We start from the raw sequence: 17386 nt of genomic DNA, 5'->3' as shown, positions 1-17386 counted from the left end.
CTGCGTTTCAGCGGAATATGCGAAGTTCGCACGCCGTCGCCTGAGTCGGATGTGCAAAAGTGGCAGATAAAGAGAAATAATAACTTGTAAAATAAGACAATCGAAACCTATTAAAAAGTAATTGAAATGAAATGACAGTTAGATATAGAACCATTGGAAATAATAATTAAAACTTAAGGTTTGATTCACTCAGTCATGTGCAAAAGGATCCTTGAAAAGGCATTCTATTTCTAGGTGAAAGTAGCTCCTGATAGAAAAAAAAATCACATGGGCCGTATGAACGCCTATAAACATTTCTACAGTGAAATACATTTTTCCTTGATATACACGATATGTGCTATACGCAGATACACATTATATCAAGCATAACATTAAGAGAGATGTCTTTCTTTATATCGACAATAGCAACCTGTATCCTACAAGATCATGATCATGATGTTTTTAGTGGTATTGTTCACCATTCTTATCATTGCTTCTCATTTTCAAACAGAGACGCAGCAAAAGCAGCTACTAAGAGCATCAGGAAAGACACGTAACAGACAATGTTACTGGACATGGAAGTTTACTAGCTTTTTTACTAACTTGGAAAGACCAGAGATGGAAATGTTCGCAAAAGTAGTTTCTCACCAGGACCAGCTAGGAAGGTATTAAGAGGATATGCACCATGGATATTCATGGCAGAGACAAGCAAGAGAACGAAATCAGGTCAGGAGACCTGGAACGTCACAAACAATGTGCCGACACTGAAAAACCACGACCGACGACTGGGTAATGCGAAACAAGAACAAAGTAAAAAGAATCGGGAAGAGGTAGAGGAGAAGCAAGAGAGGAAACGTTGGCAAGCGAGATCACAAAGGCACGGGAAGAGAGACATTGAACCAGGAATATACGTAAAAATGCACAAAAAAGAACTTCACATTTTTTTATCATTTTCTTCTGCAATTGAGCACACTGCTCATTGACATTTCTCCATGAAGTGGTGCCTCATAATGATAATATTGATTACACGTATAACGACTGTTTTCTACTGTAAAGATAGCCGTATATGTTTAAACATGTTATGAATATTAATATCACTGATTTTGTCTTGTTTTTGACTATCGGTAATACTTTTTACCAGAAAGATATAAATGTTTTGAAATGAAAATGCAGTCGTACATGAACAATATTGTCATTACTGAGCCCTTTTTGGATAGTCTTCCACCGAAACTCTAAAGAATTTCTTCCATGAGTAGAGGATGTGAACTTTTTTCCTTCAAAACAATTCATAAACTCTATCATTATTCCTGGCTCATCTGTCTCCTTTGAATGTAAAGTATTCAACACTTATTATATAGTTGGGATGTACAACGCTTACTGCAATATTACTCTCAGCGTTGGACCATTATGTGGACAAACATCTGACACACCTTGCAAAAACTGAATTTAAGCAACAATTTGATTCTTGATATGCAGAGAGAAACTCTCAATATTACACAAATAAGCATAACTCACGCTGTTACAGAAAGGGTGGTCTATCCTTCTGCTGTGAATTTGTCTTCAAACAGACTTTGCACACTTCGGATAATAGTCAGCATAATATGCTGATATGATATCATGTACATACGATAATTCCTGGGTATTATTTGTCATTTAGCCCAGTCAATGTTATGCGGTGTCTGTGTGGGAGAGTTTTTTTTTTCTTATCGTTATATAAGATACGAAGGGATGATCGGAAATTTCCACATGTAAAGGCAACCCGCTTTTTCTGTGTATACTATAACGGATACGTTTAACGGATTCATCGTTATGAATGTGGATGCGATATCAAATTGTTCATGTCACTGTGCTTTTATTGCCTAAACATGTATACAAATGAGTATATGAATATAAGAACGACCCAAGTCCATGGAAGATCATTTCGAGTAAACTAAAAAAAACTTCATATCTTTTTTATTTGTCCAATAATATTCTATTTAACTGTGATGGGAAGGCAACATTGTATATACAAATTAGAACATACATTATTGTGACAATTAACATTTACATTAATTGTGGAGAGGCCATTTTGTGTGGTGGACTTTGGTCGTTCTTTGATTCATATGGACTTGGGTCGTTCTTTGATTCATATACATGATATTCTGCTATAGAGATGGGAGAAGGATGAGAGAGGGCGCTATTATATGAATGTAAGAATGACCCAAGTCCTTCATTCTTACATTAATATAAGATTTAACTCATTCATTTCAGGCACTTCTGGGGGTAATTAGGATTTATCATTTACACACAAGATGAGTCGATGCATAAGCTACAATTTCCCATGTCAAACTAAATTTGGCCAAAAATTGGACTTGGGTCGTTCTTATATTCATATACTCAAATGTGAATCTCAAGAAATCAGAATATGTGTTTAAATCTGATATAACATTGACTCGTAAGAAAGCAGCATGCGAAAAATATCAAAAATGTGTGATGAAGTAAAACGCGACAACGAGGACGGTTTTATTTTGCTACAACACGCGACACTTGCCCGGGTATACTCGGGACTCGTCCTCAACGGGTAAAGGTACAAAAAAGACAAGTTATTTATGTTGTATTTTATAGCATACTGAGAAGTATGTGTCGCTATTGTAGCTCATTAGTTATTTTGATATCGAGGAATGTTTGAATGTATCTATTAGTGGTTTTATATTGTAAATTTCATTTCATTTCTTTTCCATACTTACATACTTCCATGCTATAAGTAAATGAAAGTATGTGTGTTGGTGCGTCTTCGCCTTTTTATCTCATATTTTAAAGGAACATTGTAGGATTATACTTCCCTGTACGTACGCTATCTATTGCAAAGATGTAGTCATATTAAAGTGAAAGAAAGGTGTGCACTTACAAATGTAACTCTCCTTTGCTCTCTTTTACTTTGCTCAAATCGTAGTCCTTGCCGCCACCACAATCCATTTTCCCTTTTCTTTACTGGCGAAACAGGCCTACAGTTGTTTCCCATGTACTTCATTTTTTTACTGACAGACGGACATGACAGAAGATACCTAGACAGATAGGCCTAAGTCTAGATTGTGTTCGTGTAAAAGATTTTCATGAAAGCGAACAGGCAATTTACGTTCACGCGTCATGCAAAGCACTTTATTCTTATTTATTCCTCTTTGCTAGTTTTTTTTTTCTATATTGCGTAGATTACAATATATTTGATGCCTAGGGTATTTATTTTGTCATGGAAAATAGATTTCGTTCCTTGTCTAATGTTTTGATGTATACTCGGAAGCCCCACGATTATTATGAGGTACCGCTTTTGATCAGGTGGATTTGGCTGTCTCGATTGTCAGTACATGCTACCCCTCAGCACGTGCCTCGTAAAGTAATCCGTTTAAGATGAGTTTGATTACAACGACCCGTGCTTATAGAGCGAAGTTGCTTCAAATTAATAGTAGGAAAGCTGACATTACCTTTTTTCTTCATATCTAACGAGGAGATATTCTAAATCTGATTGGAATTGTGAATCAACTACACACTAACTGCACACTAAAAATATCACCTACAAAGTCACGAATTCTTTGTGCTGAGGTAATATAGTTATTTCGACCTTTACTCATTTTATCCACGATTCCCAAGTGTCATATAGCATCATTGATATCTATCTGAAAATGTTCTTTTTGTTACTAAAGAAAGAAAAAAAAATCGTATAAGACTTTGTAGTCAAAGCCGTGGAGAGACGCATGAGTTCTTTTTCCGCAATTTTGAAATTCGAACGCAATTACATTCACATAATATGTGAATGTAATTGCGTTATATACATTAACGCAATTGCATGCTACGTACATACATACATGCATGCATACATACATACATACATGCATGTGTGTATGTACGTAACATGTAATTGCGTTAATATTCGTTAATTTGTTTAATATATTATATTAAAGAAAGTCATGTATTGACAGAAAATAAAACCCGCAAGTAGAGTAATTTGTTATTATTGCTGTTTGGATATTTTAGGACTTTATTTTACTGAACATTTCATGCTTGTGTATCTCAATTATGCTCAAGTCTTGTTGCGTATGCGTTATCTTGGTCAAAATTGTTAATGACATAAATACGAATTGTAAATAGGCAACACTATTGTTTTGAAAGTATTTACAACAATAAACCGGTTTTGACCAGGTCATGTTGTTGTAAGATTTTATTCTTCATGTTGTAATGTATTTTCGTTTGAATAGTGTACCCTGTGTCACGGTTTGAAAAACAGCTCTTTATTTGAATCGAATTTTAGACTTTGCATGGGATGTGATGCAAAAGAAGTGATCTGATATATTATGTATACACAGCTCCAAAATGACTTGTTACGGAATAGCCACTTTAAAAAAGTCTACTGTGTGTTTTTTTGTGTTTTTTGTTTTTTACAGTGCAACATTTTTGTAAATACAATGTGTCAGCAGTATGACAATTCTTTACTGATGTTTATATTCCAATAAATTCAGTATCATTGTAATAAGTATGAGTTTGCATTTGTACAACCGTTAGATATAGGTACGTGACTATGTCAAAAGTGGTTTGATAACGTTCCATTTTAACTTTTCACTTCCTTTCGGGACGTAATCTATTGATAATAATTTGTGGATCAACTTTGAGGTTGCATTTGGTGCGCGGTGCATAATGTCTACTTTCGCACGATAGTAAGTATAACTACAATATGTACTAAACAAACGCGTCCCTTCTTTCCATTCAACTTGTAGAATAGGACCTACGTGGCAGTGTTACAATATTGACTGTCTGCATTTGCGTATACTCATCGTCCCCGAAGTCAACCATGGCTAAGAGATTTATCTCCTGATGAGCTTGATGTCTAAAAGAAGTACATTACCAATTAAACTTGATTTCAATAAAGATTCTAATAGAATTAAGTGGTTACAATGGCTAACATGCAAACTATATGTAGAGAATTCGCTTTATATGCAAAAAGTAGGGGAAATTGGATAATAAAACGACCGCGACAATTGTGATTTTATGTTTCCGTGTTATATTACAGTAGTGTATATAGACATCTGCATTTATGACAGCATTTTGGTTTATAATTCTTACGAAGTTGTAGAGCAGTATACATCCTTGTGTATTAGCCATAAAGGTTCATTCTCTTTTGCTTCTTTCAACTTTAAACAATGACTGTAAATTTTACTTTTTGCCTCAGTTGGTGAATGTTGGTGCATTTCGACTTTCATGCGCCAAATAAGTAATCGTGGGCGATAAGTTTTCTCACGAAAGGGGTAGGAAATACAACAGTTGTTTTCTACCTTGCAATGTAGATAAACAATATACCATGAAGTTAAACAGCATTATTTTACCTTCATTGTTTATGATTTTTCTTTTCTATTCTGAATACAGCTTTACTGAGTGTTTGTTATAGCATCCTAGATGGAAACAACAAACACACTTTGTGTGTTAATGTTTTTCGTAACTGCGTCGTATTTTTGGTGAGTTAGATATGTTGTTGTGCTTATCATAACATAACTTCGTTGTAGGTAATCACCGATGGCGAATTTCTTACAAGCAGGCTTGATGGCTTTCGAAACAAGTGAAAAGAAGTAAATGTGACTCTGCACCTCAAAACAAACAAAAAGTCGCCAGACATGAATTTTTAGTTAAGACCATATTCTGAAAGAGCAGACTTTAAGCTTTAAAATGATGTATAACTCAAATCAAATGGACTCTCCTAACCTATTTTAATATTGGAAAGAAAGCACAAACTCAGGAAAAGTGTGAAATGAGAAAAGAGGCTCGGAAGTACAGTGTCTATTCAAGCGCTTAATCTTTACCAAACCGTGCTGGCTGTGCGATGAATGGGACAAAAAACAGGAAGTAAACCACCAGAGTAACAACAATGAAGAGATTATCAGATTAAACTGAAATTAAGCACGCCTCACTAACACATTCTGTCCATAACTAATGCCAACTTTCAAAGCAGTAGCACTATCCTTCCAAAAGTTATTACAATTGAAAGTGAAGAGTGTGGACAAGGTTTTTCAGAAATGAAAAAGGGATTCTAAAGACACACCTAATCACACTATTCTACCAAAAATGTTCGAGATAAACTGCTAAGAAAACACACTTTCCTGCCCGTTTTATGATACCAAATTTAAGCATAATGTAAAAGAAGACCCGCTCTTTCAGAAAATATGAAAAAATCAAGTTCGGCTAGGTTGACCCATTTCACTGTAATATTTTCAGTCCTCACGCAAAATCAGTGTGTGCGACTTTATGTTCGTTTTGAGGTGCACGGTCACAAATATTGTATAGATATCTCATAGTCACGGTATACTTATATCATTGTAATGAGACAGCAGAAATATATTTTCATAGTGCGTTACTGATAGATGAAAACCTTGTGTTCTAATATAACGTGAAAGTCACGAGTGGTATTTTGCTGTACAAATGAAACTCAGATACAATCAGCAATTTGCACCGGAATGTATTGTTTAAAGATTTTGTCTTTGTTGGTTTGATCGTTTGTTTAACCCCTCAATTACACAATAAATACAAAATGTGCTCAAACACATACAAACGACCTCACCGTACACATAATTTCACACATTCAAATGTGTGGTTTTTTTCCAGAGATGATAGCTTCGTATTGATGAAAATGATGCTGCCTGGTATGATTTTAAATACATTTATACAACGACTTTCTTTCATACAAGGAATTCCTCCAAACAAAACGAGTTCGCGTAACGCTTTAGAAATCGTTTACTGCATTTTGTCAATCACATTTGGTGGTCTATCTAACACACGTGAAGTTATACCAAAATTAGCCAATTTCTGTCAGAGGTATGTTCTGCTTCCTACTAGAATTTGCTGCATATAATAACCACAGCGGTTGAATATTCATACGAGCAAAGAAAAAAAGAAGTAAACACTTTTCAAGTTTATATTTCTCGTAGAAATTTTGGTTGAGGCATAAGAAAGGTAATTTAATCGGGGAAAAAAGGAGACACCTAACGCATTGTTGAACACCTTTGTTTTTTCTTTTCCAAGGCTCAAAATAGTACAGTCTACTGTGTCGAAATATTGGGTCCCGTGAGATTTTCGTGCCAAAATTGATTTTTTTAGCTAACTTGGTCAATTTGAGGGTGCTGAATCCAAAAACCTTTGGTTCCATTTTTTCCAACCACGTCTTCAGTCGCCATTTTGAATTTCAAAATGGCCGCCATAGCAAACTGTATTTTGACCCAATTTGCATAATGTGAGCATCATAGAAGGTTCAGATTTGATGCAAAAAGCATGTTTGTGATGTCAGACATTCTGATACACTATTTTCTAATATTGTAGATAGCTTTGATACATTTTTAGGCAGCCATCTTGAAATTCAAAATGGCCGCCATAGCTAAACATATTTTTACCAATATCTCAGGTTGTAAGCACTATGTAGACTATAAATTTGGGGCAAAAAGCATGCTTATGATGTCAGTCATGCTGATATGTATACATTCATTTATTTAATGATGGATCATTTTCCTTAGCGGCCATCTTGAAATTCAAAATGGCTACCATAACAAATGTAATTGGACCGGTATCTCCATTATCGTATGCATTGTGTAAGGTTCTAATTTGGGGCAGAGAACATGCGTACGTTGTCAGACATTCTGAAACATCTTTTTCTGAGTGATTGATGGTTCATTTTGATATTAGAGGTGGCCATCTTGAAATTCAAAATGGCCGCCATACCAGAATGTATATTTTGACCCATATCTCATGTTGTACGCAACACAGACAGTTCACATTTCGGGCATAAACCGGGCTCATAATGTTGAACATTCAGATGCCCCTTTCCCCTCCCTAAAATTGCAGATAGGCCTAACTTTCAAGGCTGCCTTCTTAGAATTCAAAATGCAACAAGCAACTTTTAGACATATCAATGTTTATGGTGGTCTACAGTGTACATTCTTTAAACACACACACACATAAGGCCTATACATTCTGTAATAATGGATTATTTGTATTGGTCGCCACTCTTGAAATTCAAGATGTATTTCGACCATATTTGGTGCTGTAAGATCTTTAAACTGCAAACCCAAACATGGTGAAACACTCATGTATAAGTCAATCACTTCTAGTGTTTCCTGTCCTGTAGGTACACTGTTGTGTTGAAATGCAAAAATGCTGCCATGTGAAACATTCCTTTAAAAGTATAGCATTTGGGTAAAATTTGTGAATGGGAAATCATGTGATTTTGATGTTAAAAACAAATGACTTTCAAAAAAAAACTCAATAACTGTGTCTGACTGACTAAATATTCGAAATATCTACAATCTAATATATCATTATTATATGTATTAGAGGCACAAATTAGGTTGTGAGAGTTTACGAGGTTCGTTCTCTGGTTATATCGTCAAGTCTCTACGAGGGTAAAGCCGGAAATTTCATTTCATTTCATTTCATTTTTTATTTCATTTCCGGCCAAACCATATAATATGACATTGCATATACACAAAGTCAGTACAAAGTAACTTTTACATGTCCAAATGAAATTTAAATACACGTCATTTGTTTACATGAAACAAAAAACATATTTTGGTAGAAGAAGTACAAGGACAAAATGTGACTGAATCATAACAAAGAAAAGGTCGGAAATGGAGGGGACTGCTAAAAAGCCAAGCTTGTAGAATGCAGTCCCCTCGGAGTCGCTTTATAATAGTAATACACAAGACATTTTAACATAATCCATGGGAACCAGAACACAAAACGAGTACGCACTCAAACGCACACACATAATAACACAGTAACAAAGCAGCTCTCTTACATACACGTGGAAAGGATAAAAAGGAGATAGAAAGGGACAGGAAGACAGAGGGAAGGGCAAAGGAGAAGAGTATTGGGGGTCGATGCAGGACACAGGAAGTTGTTTTCATATGAATGATATAACATAATGGTTATGAAATAAAGTAAACAAAATAAAGGCGTTAGCAGCAAGAGAAATCAGTTAGGAGCTTTCAGAATGCAAATCCCCAGTAATATAAGAATTAATAAGCATTTTCTTTAATTTTAAAGTAAAAGTGTTGAAACTTAGAGATTCTTTTATACTGCTGTCAAGGGAATTCCAGAGTTTAGGTCCAGCGAAGGAGAATGTAGACTTTGCAAAAATTGTCCTAAACAGTGGTAAATGGAATTCATTGGTTTGTCTAGTGGGGTATGAATGTACAGTTTTATTTTGGATAAACATAGAGTCAAACACCAAAGGAAGGGAGTGATTTATTAATTTATACATAAACTGACCTAAATTCAGACAATATAAATCCTTAATTTTTAAAATATTATTTTGATGAAACAAGTCATTAGTATGACATCTCCACGATTCTCTACAAATGATACGAAGAGCTTTTTTCTGCAATAATAATATTCTTTCTAAATATGAGGAGTAAGTGTTGCCCCAGGCGAGAATGCCATAGTTCAGATAGGGTAAGATCAAAGATGAATATAACATTAACAAAACATTTTTCGGAAAATAGAATTTAACTTTATTGATAACACCCACATTTCTAGAAATTGTGCGGCAAATTGAATCGATATGCAAATTCCAGGTGAGCTTATTATCAAGAGTCAAACCTAAAAATTTAATTGAGGAAACTTCTTCAATGGCTATATTGTCTAAATAAATATTCTGAGATAACTTTTCTAAAGAATTACTGAAAAGCATACATTTAGTTTTTTGAAGATTAATTGACAATTTGTTAGCTCTAGTCCAATAAAGTAACTTTTTTATCTCGATGTTCATAGTATCGATCAAATACACTGGATCAGAGCTAGAAAGGAACACATTTGTATCATCAGCAAATAATAAAAAGGAAAGAATACTTGATGAATTTATGATATCATTGATGTAAACCACAAATAAAAGTGGTCCAAGTAAACTTCCTTGCGGTACACCACAAGTGATATCATGCATAGCAGATTTGTGACCATTAATATAAACAAATTGTTTGCGATTGGTAAGGTAACTCCTGAACCACTCCAAGGCCATGCCACGAATACCATAATGAGATAATTTGTAAAGGAGTATTTTGTGGTCAATGGTATCGAAGGCCTTGGAGAAGTCCAGGAACACACCTATAGTATGATGATAATTATCAATGGCTTTGGAGACTTTGTCTAGGAAAGTGAGAACTACATGGGATGTGTTGTGTTGTTGCCGGAAACCAAATTGATTATTTGAAATAATCTTGTGCTTATTGAGAAAATCCAAGAGTCTAAAATGTACAACTTTTTCTAATAATTTAGAGATAATGGATAACAAAGATATTGGTCTATAATTACTGATGTCTTCCCTATCCCCTTTCTTAAAAATTGGAATAACCTTAGATACTTTCATTTCCTCGGGGACAACACCATTACTTAAAGACAAATTAAACACATGAACCAAAGGATCCACAATGCAGTTTATAATGTGTTTTAAAAGAACATTATCAATATTATCATAACCAACACTTTTTTTACTCTTTAAATTCTGAACTATATCAATTAGTTCATTCCGGTGAGTGGGAGCAAAAAAACAGGAGCTAGAATTGGGCGTATGTAAAAAATCGACAAATAACTTTTGGGACTTGGGAATCTTTCTAGCAAAACTATTTCCTATTTGTGAAAAATATTGATTGAAAACATCAGCTATAGACCTGGGGTCAACAATAATAAGATCATTATGTTTGATTGTAGTAATACGGGGTGTTGGTTTGTTTCTATTAATGGCAGAATCAATAACTTTCCAAGTATTTTGGATATCATGTTTAAAATAATATATCTGGTCACTGAAATATTTTCGCTTTGCACAACGCAAAATTTGAGTGAGAACATTCTTATATGAAATATATTTATGACGAGATTCCTCAGTTTGTTTAATTTTATCGGCATAATACAAATTATTTTTTCGGTTAATTGACCGCAGCAAAGACTTCGATATCCACGGAAGTCTCGGGGATCTTTTATAATTGCTATTATTTTTCTTAACTAAAGGAACATGCTCATCTAAAAGTGAATTCAATTTTCTCATGAATAAATCATAAGCATTATTTGGGTCCTCAGCATCATATACCTCAGACCAATCTACTTCATTAAGGCCATTTTGCAACCTAGCTACATTATCGGGGGTAATCTTTCGAAAATACATTGCAGAGGAATTCAGATTACGTTTGCGATTATAAGGAATATGGGTAAATATGGGGTAATGGTCGGACAAATCTGATAAAACAATGCCAGAAAAGGGTAAGGGGTTAATATTACAAAATATGTTGTCAATTAGAGTTGCTGAGTGATCAGTTACTCGAGTTGGCTTTGTTATAAGGGGTAAAAAGGATGAGGACATCATAATATCTAATAAATTCTGAGCTGAGTTTAATGTCTGAAACTTAGATAAATCTATGTTAAAATCTCCCATGATATAACAATCTTTATTGTTGAAAAGTGGACTTTGCAGTAATGATTGCAAATAACTAAAAAAACCTTGCATCTCAGAATTAGGGGGTCGATAAATGACTACTACAAGTATATTCCTAGAACAAGGCACGTTAACTTCAATAAAGAGTGATTCTACAGCTTCACTCATGCAGTTCAATCCACTGTGAATAATGTAATCAAGGTCTTTCTTTACGTATAGGGCAACTCCTCCGCCTTTCTTGTGCTGACGACTGTTTTCTATGAAGTCATAACCGGGAAGAGAGAACGTAGGGATAGAAGTCGGACTGATCCATGTTTCACTCAGTCCAATTACAGAGAAAGATGATTTATGAATGTCATTCATAAAACAGCAAAAATTATCGAAATTACGATTCAAACTCCTTATATTGAGTTGCATCAAGGAAAAACTTTGAGATAATTCAGTTAGAGCTTTGAATTGATTAATTGTAAAATATTCAGAACTAAGATATTGTTCATTATTATCTCCACCAAAAGCTACACTTCTAATATGAGAATTAAAATCATAATTTGCGTGGAAACATTTACTGTCGGATTCATTCATTGCATGAGATACCGAGCCATGAAACATATCAAAAAAATCTTCATTGTTTAGAGAGTGAAAAGGAAAATTCACAACCTGTGACGTACTATCCATCATAAATAAATGGAATTACAACATCCGCTGGTGGTAAGAACAAAGGTACATTCAAGTGTACGAGGCAAAGACCCAGAGAGAAGTGCAGAAGAAGCAGGGGCAGAAATGTAAGTGATATACGGAATGCAAGAGAGCGGCGCATCGACATTTTGAACTCACAATACAATACTAGACAAACACACGAAAAAAATAAGCGAAACAAGGAATACATGTTACATAATGGTAGGAGTAGAAGCTATGAATATAAACTATATACACACTCGACATACAAGGAACTGCCGCCACTCGCTAAAATTGATGAATGTCTGGAGGGTACAAATGCAGTGGAATACACTGGAATGTAATGCAAGCACTGTGATACAATACTCAAGTCTGTGACTTAGAGACCATGGAATTAACTAGGTGTTATATAATAACTGCGGAGCAGTAGTGAAACGTGGGCAGAGAGAAAAAAAACACACAGATAATTAAAATTATCAGTGAAGACGATTTATATCCCTGTCCCGAGTGTTGCTTTAGAGTAGGTGATATCATGAGGGCAATGACGTTAATACCAAATACACCGAATTTAACCTTCATACCTTAAATGGTCTATTTAAATACATAGGTGAGTGGTTACCATGGCAACACATTTTCCTTATGCTAACACATTGGTGTCTTGCAAAACTACACTTCTAAATCAAAATACATGCTAAATTTGACTTGAATTGCTTGAATACTGTAGGTGACACATTATACAGACAGTCATCCTGCTGTATTTACGTATTCAATGTCATGCCTTATGATGAAGAGTAGCAATATACATGTACAATATGATGACATACGAATTGGCTTTAGCTTGTACGATGGATGTGAAACAATACTTTTCAATTATTCATAACTCTCATTAGGCAGTTAATTAAAGAGGGTGGAGAAGATAAAGAGCCCAGTTGGTTACCTGCATTTCGCCTCAAACTATCTGAATCACAGAAATTAAGTGAGTGATGTATATTATCTGCAATATTGGAATGTGGGTAGAAAGTTAAAAAAAGGAACTATCTCTACACACAGACACCGGTAAATAAAGGTACTGTAGCTGTAACTGCGGAATGCCATCTTGGAGGAAGTATAGTTCAATCACAAGCATTTGGAGTAATAAAAAATGAAAATAAAAAAAAATCGGTTATAGCCCTAACAATATAACAAGCTCACAGGTATGAAACAAATAGGCCTAATGTTTATACGATGTGCTTTAAAAAGACAGTTCCGAGGGAAATTGTCGCAGTGACAGTGCTCCAGGAAAGAAGACTACCCAGTGAATCAGTCAATCAGATAATTTCGGTATAATACCAAAATACCAAAACCTGAATTAGCAAGGAAAACACAACAACAAAAGAAAAGTAACTGTCCTTTATACCACAAGGTGTAAAAGAGGATAACATTGGGCGATGTAGTACAGGTCATAGATGAAAACAAGACGACATTTAAAACCTTAAAGACTTGCACGGAAAAAAAAGATGTCCAATTTACGAATGGTGATGTTCGATCGATGCATAAGCTGATCGTCGGGCATATAAGAGAAAAACACGTGGTACAAATGTAGTGCATATCCCCTCAAGCTGGCCGGTATGGCAGGGGAATACACCGAATAATGAAAACAAAATTCTGATATTCGAAACTGTTATTGCGATGCAGATGAAATTTGGAAACAACTCGTATGGTTTTAGCATTTGTTTCCGTATGTACATCAGTGGTAAATAAAGAGTTGTTCATAATAATTGCAGCTGCACTAATTACTGTCTAAGAAATGGATCGACTCAGGAAACGAATTACAGACAGGTGCTTACTGAAGATCTACATGCATGCATATTGTATGTCTACACGCATACAATATGATATGTAACAGAAAGCATGCATCCGTGTTATCAATCCAACTTTCACAGCTTCAAATTTTATGTCAAAATATAATCAGGAAAAACTTTACTTCCAAATAAAACATTATATCCTGAACTTCATACTCAGGCGATCGATTACAGTGTGGTCAAATTATGCCATAGAAAAAAAAAAAAAAGATTGTGTTAATGTATGATGTTCCAGAACGCGTGAGCATGAATGTACAGTCAACAGCGTTCAAGTACTTTGCTTTGGATGGTGGTACTGCAGCCAGAAATGCAATTGCTCGTGACATTCACCTGGTGTTTACCGCATAGGGTGGTTTAAAAAAAAAATAAAATAAAATAGCGAAACCCAGGTGGATACCTGCATGCCGACTTGTTGTAAACAGTAATCATGGGCCAGTCGATCAATACCAATGCGTTAAAATCAAACAATAGAAAAAAGAAAAAGAAAAAGTGCTTGCGTTCGTGTAGAATTTCACGGAGCTTCATACTAGGAATGTACAAGATACAAAGTCATAAAATGCAATTGTACTCTTAGGCATGGTGGTTTTACAGCCAGCAATGCATTTGTTCGTGACATTCACCTGGTGTTTGCTGCATAGGGTCGAAAGAAAGAAGAAGAAGAAGACGAAAAAAAAAAAAAAAAAAAAGAACGAATCCAGGACTTGTGGTTACATACAATTTTACATATCATCTCAAACTCTCTGAACTGAGATCTGTGTGATTTTTAACTGTCACAAAGCAATCATTACACTGCAATGGCATGCGGGTTCGAAAGAAAAACGACTGAAGTGATTTTTTTTTTCGTGTGTGTACGTGTGTAGGTCAATCACAGCAATAAGGGCATATTGCTCACCAAAGCACCCCCTCGATACAGTAATTAACATTATTATGCCGGTTCTTAAAAACCGGGAGACGCCATAAGTGTAAGCTCAGAAGATCAATATGGGTAGGGGAAAAGAGTATATCTCCGAGTAGTAAACACTACAGTCCGTACTATCTTCTGATTAGTTCACATAGTTGGAAAAACTGATAAAAGCTGTACCATTTTTCAAAGAAAAAAAGAAAAAGAAAAAGCGCCCCCTCGATACAATAATGAACATTATCATGCTGGTTGTTAAATACCGGGAGACGCCATGTGTATAATAAGCTCAAAAGATCAATATGGGTAGGGAAAAAAGAGCATAAATATCTTTGAGCAGTAAACATACAGTCATTACTGTCTTCAGATTAGTTCACATGGTTTGAAAAATTGATAAAAGCTGTACCATTCATCCAAAGAAAGAAAAGGAATTAAAAAACGGTCATCGTTGTTCATACATCTGTTTATCCAATAAATGAAAAGCTGGGAAATTTGTGTTATAAGGTAGGCGTGTTTATCAACAAACTATTTGTTGAATATCTGGAAACTACTGTAAAAAAAATAGGTTAGAAAAAAAAAAGTTTATTTTCAAGAGTAAAAACTCTTATTGGCTGTGACGGAGACTTGAAACAAACAGAATAGACGTTAATTACCTGAATTACATTCATATCATTATGATAACTCATATCAAACAGGGTTTTGTGTAGGTACTGGAGAAGCCAACAGGCTGGATAGGTGACGCACCAGGTATAGGCCTCATAGCTCTATAATTTTCACTGTGAAGTGACGGACACATAAACAGCGTGTGGGTTGCACAATTAAATCCAAGTAGTCCAGAGTGAACGTCCTAAACTCATTAAATCGTAATTGTTTCTTATACAATGAATCAAGTCATAACAATCCAACAAATGAACATTTGGTACATAACACTTCAATTAAACATGTCTTTTGACCTGTATACTGTATAGGACATAACTCATAAGGTCAATCGTCAAAATGACATCCGAACAATCTGCCAGATTACAACCAGGATCACTATGGCCCACAAAAACCAAACAAAAAAAAGTAAGCACATAAATTATACACAGTCTAAGCCTATTTTATTCTTCTTTTTTTCTTGTAGTTTCCGTTGTGTTATGGGATGAAATTTCAACATGACAGTATGGTTATAGGGCCTAGTCCTCATCAAAGCTCACCATTCATTCTTTGTATGGTTGCCACTCTGTAGCACTCTTTGCTTTGGAGAATAACAGGACCCTGGTACCAACGACAACGATCTTGGTGGAGAGATTTTGTTCCTTCCTGAGCTTATAGGCGACGGCAGCAAGGTTGCCACGCTCAGCCTTGAGAGCCGGAGGAAGGTCGGTGCGCACACTGATTCTGAGCGGCCTGGGCTGAACGATTCCGGGTTGAGCGGGAACGGGATGTCGTGGTCGTTTTTCGAAGGCGGAGAGCACTCGATTCCGTTGGGACATGTACACGAACTTCGCGATGATCGGTTGAGGAACCTTATTTGCGTCGTTACGCCTCGGAAGTCGGTGAGCGTTGACTAGGGCAACTGACTGGGCTTCTTCGTCGCTCAAGCCGAGACACACAAAAGCTTCTCGGAGCACGTTTTCCACATTTTCTTCTGATTTTTTCTCCAAGCCGTAGAACAGGAGATTCGACTTTCGTTGGTAAATCTCCGATAGCACCAGCTTCTCTTTCAGGGATTCAATCTCCTTCTGGAGTTTCTCCTCCAATAGGGGGAGCCTGCCTTTCTCCAGATCTAACACACGAGCAGAATTATCTTCCACTGCAGCCTCTAGGTCAATCATTTTCTTCTTCATAGAAGATATATCTGCATGGATGTCATCAAGCTTGGCACATACCTTGCTCGAGAAGTCGACGAGTTTTTTCTGCACGTCTGATAGCGTTGGCTCCATGTCCGTTTTGTCACCAGATTGCTGGCGAGACGGTGGCACTGGCGCTGCGGCTTTTTGCGTGGATGGAGGGACGGGTGACTTAGGGCGTGGGCACTGTGCACTGGTACTGGTGGAACGCTGAGATTGACCAGGCATGGTTTTGCGCCTTAAGTCATAGGTTTTCCTCATTGAGAAAGAAGCAAAAAGCAGTAACAAATTGTTCTACAGGTGCGAAAATGTAATTTTACCCCTTTTGCAGCGTCAATAGTTACCTCCAGGCATTGAAAATAGTATTGTTTCTTGAGGAGAGGACGGAGTTCAAAGATGGCGCGTCTACTCCATTCGGCTGCGCATGCGTTGATCTCAGAAACTGAAATTATGTAGGTTTGTCTGACTTGGAAGTTGTGTCTGTTGACATTTGTTGTTAACAAAAAAAAAAAAAAAAAGGTCTTGTAACCTTCCAGAAACCAGGACCACTTGCACCTGGAGATAACTCAGACATGCACACCCACAAAACATATACACATACACACAAACACACGCACACTGACACACACATACACACACACACGGACACAAGCAAACATAGTAGACATATAGGAGCACAAATGTATACATCTTTACCGAATCACATGTTACTGTATGGAATAAGTTGAGGTAC

At 36.0% G+C, this 17386-nt stretch overlaps 1 protein-coding gene across 1 annotated transcript; it reads right to left on the bottom strand.

The window, feature by feature from the left end:
- Positions 1-16020: 16020 nt before the first annotated feature.
- On the bottom strand, positions 16021-16914 carry LOC139723121 (uncharacterized). The gene has a single exon (XM_071634390.1). It carries the CDS (start codon positions 16912-16914, stop codon positions 16021-16023), a length of 894 nt encoding a protein of 297 aa, XP_071490491.1.
- Positions 16915-17386: the final 472 nt, after the last annotated feature.

The sequence above is a fragment of the Diadema antillarum genome, unplaced genomic scaffold, assembly GCF_040938485.1.
Source record: "Diadema antillarum isolate AM-2024a unplaced genomic scaffold, OU_Dant_1.0 scf00000181, whole genome shotgun sequence".
Taxonomy (NCBI): Eukaryota; Metazoa; Echinodermata; class Echinoidea; order Diadematoida; family Diadematidae; genus Diadema; species Diadema antillarum.
This window is presented reverse-complemented; position numbering and strand designations above follow the sequence as displayed.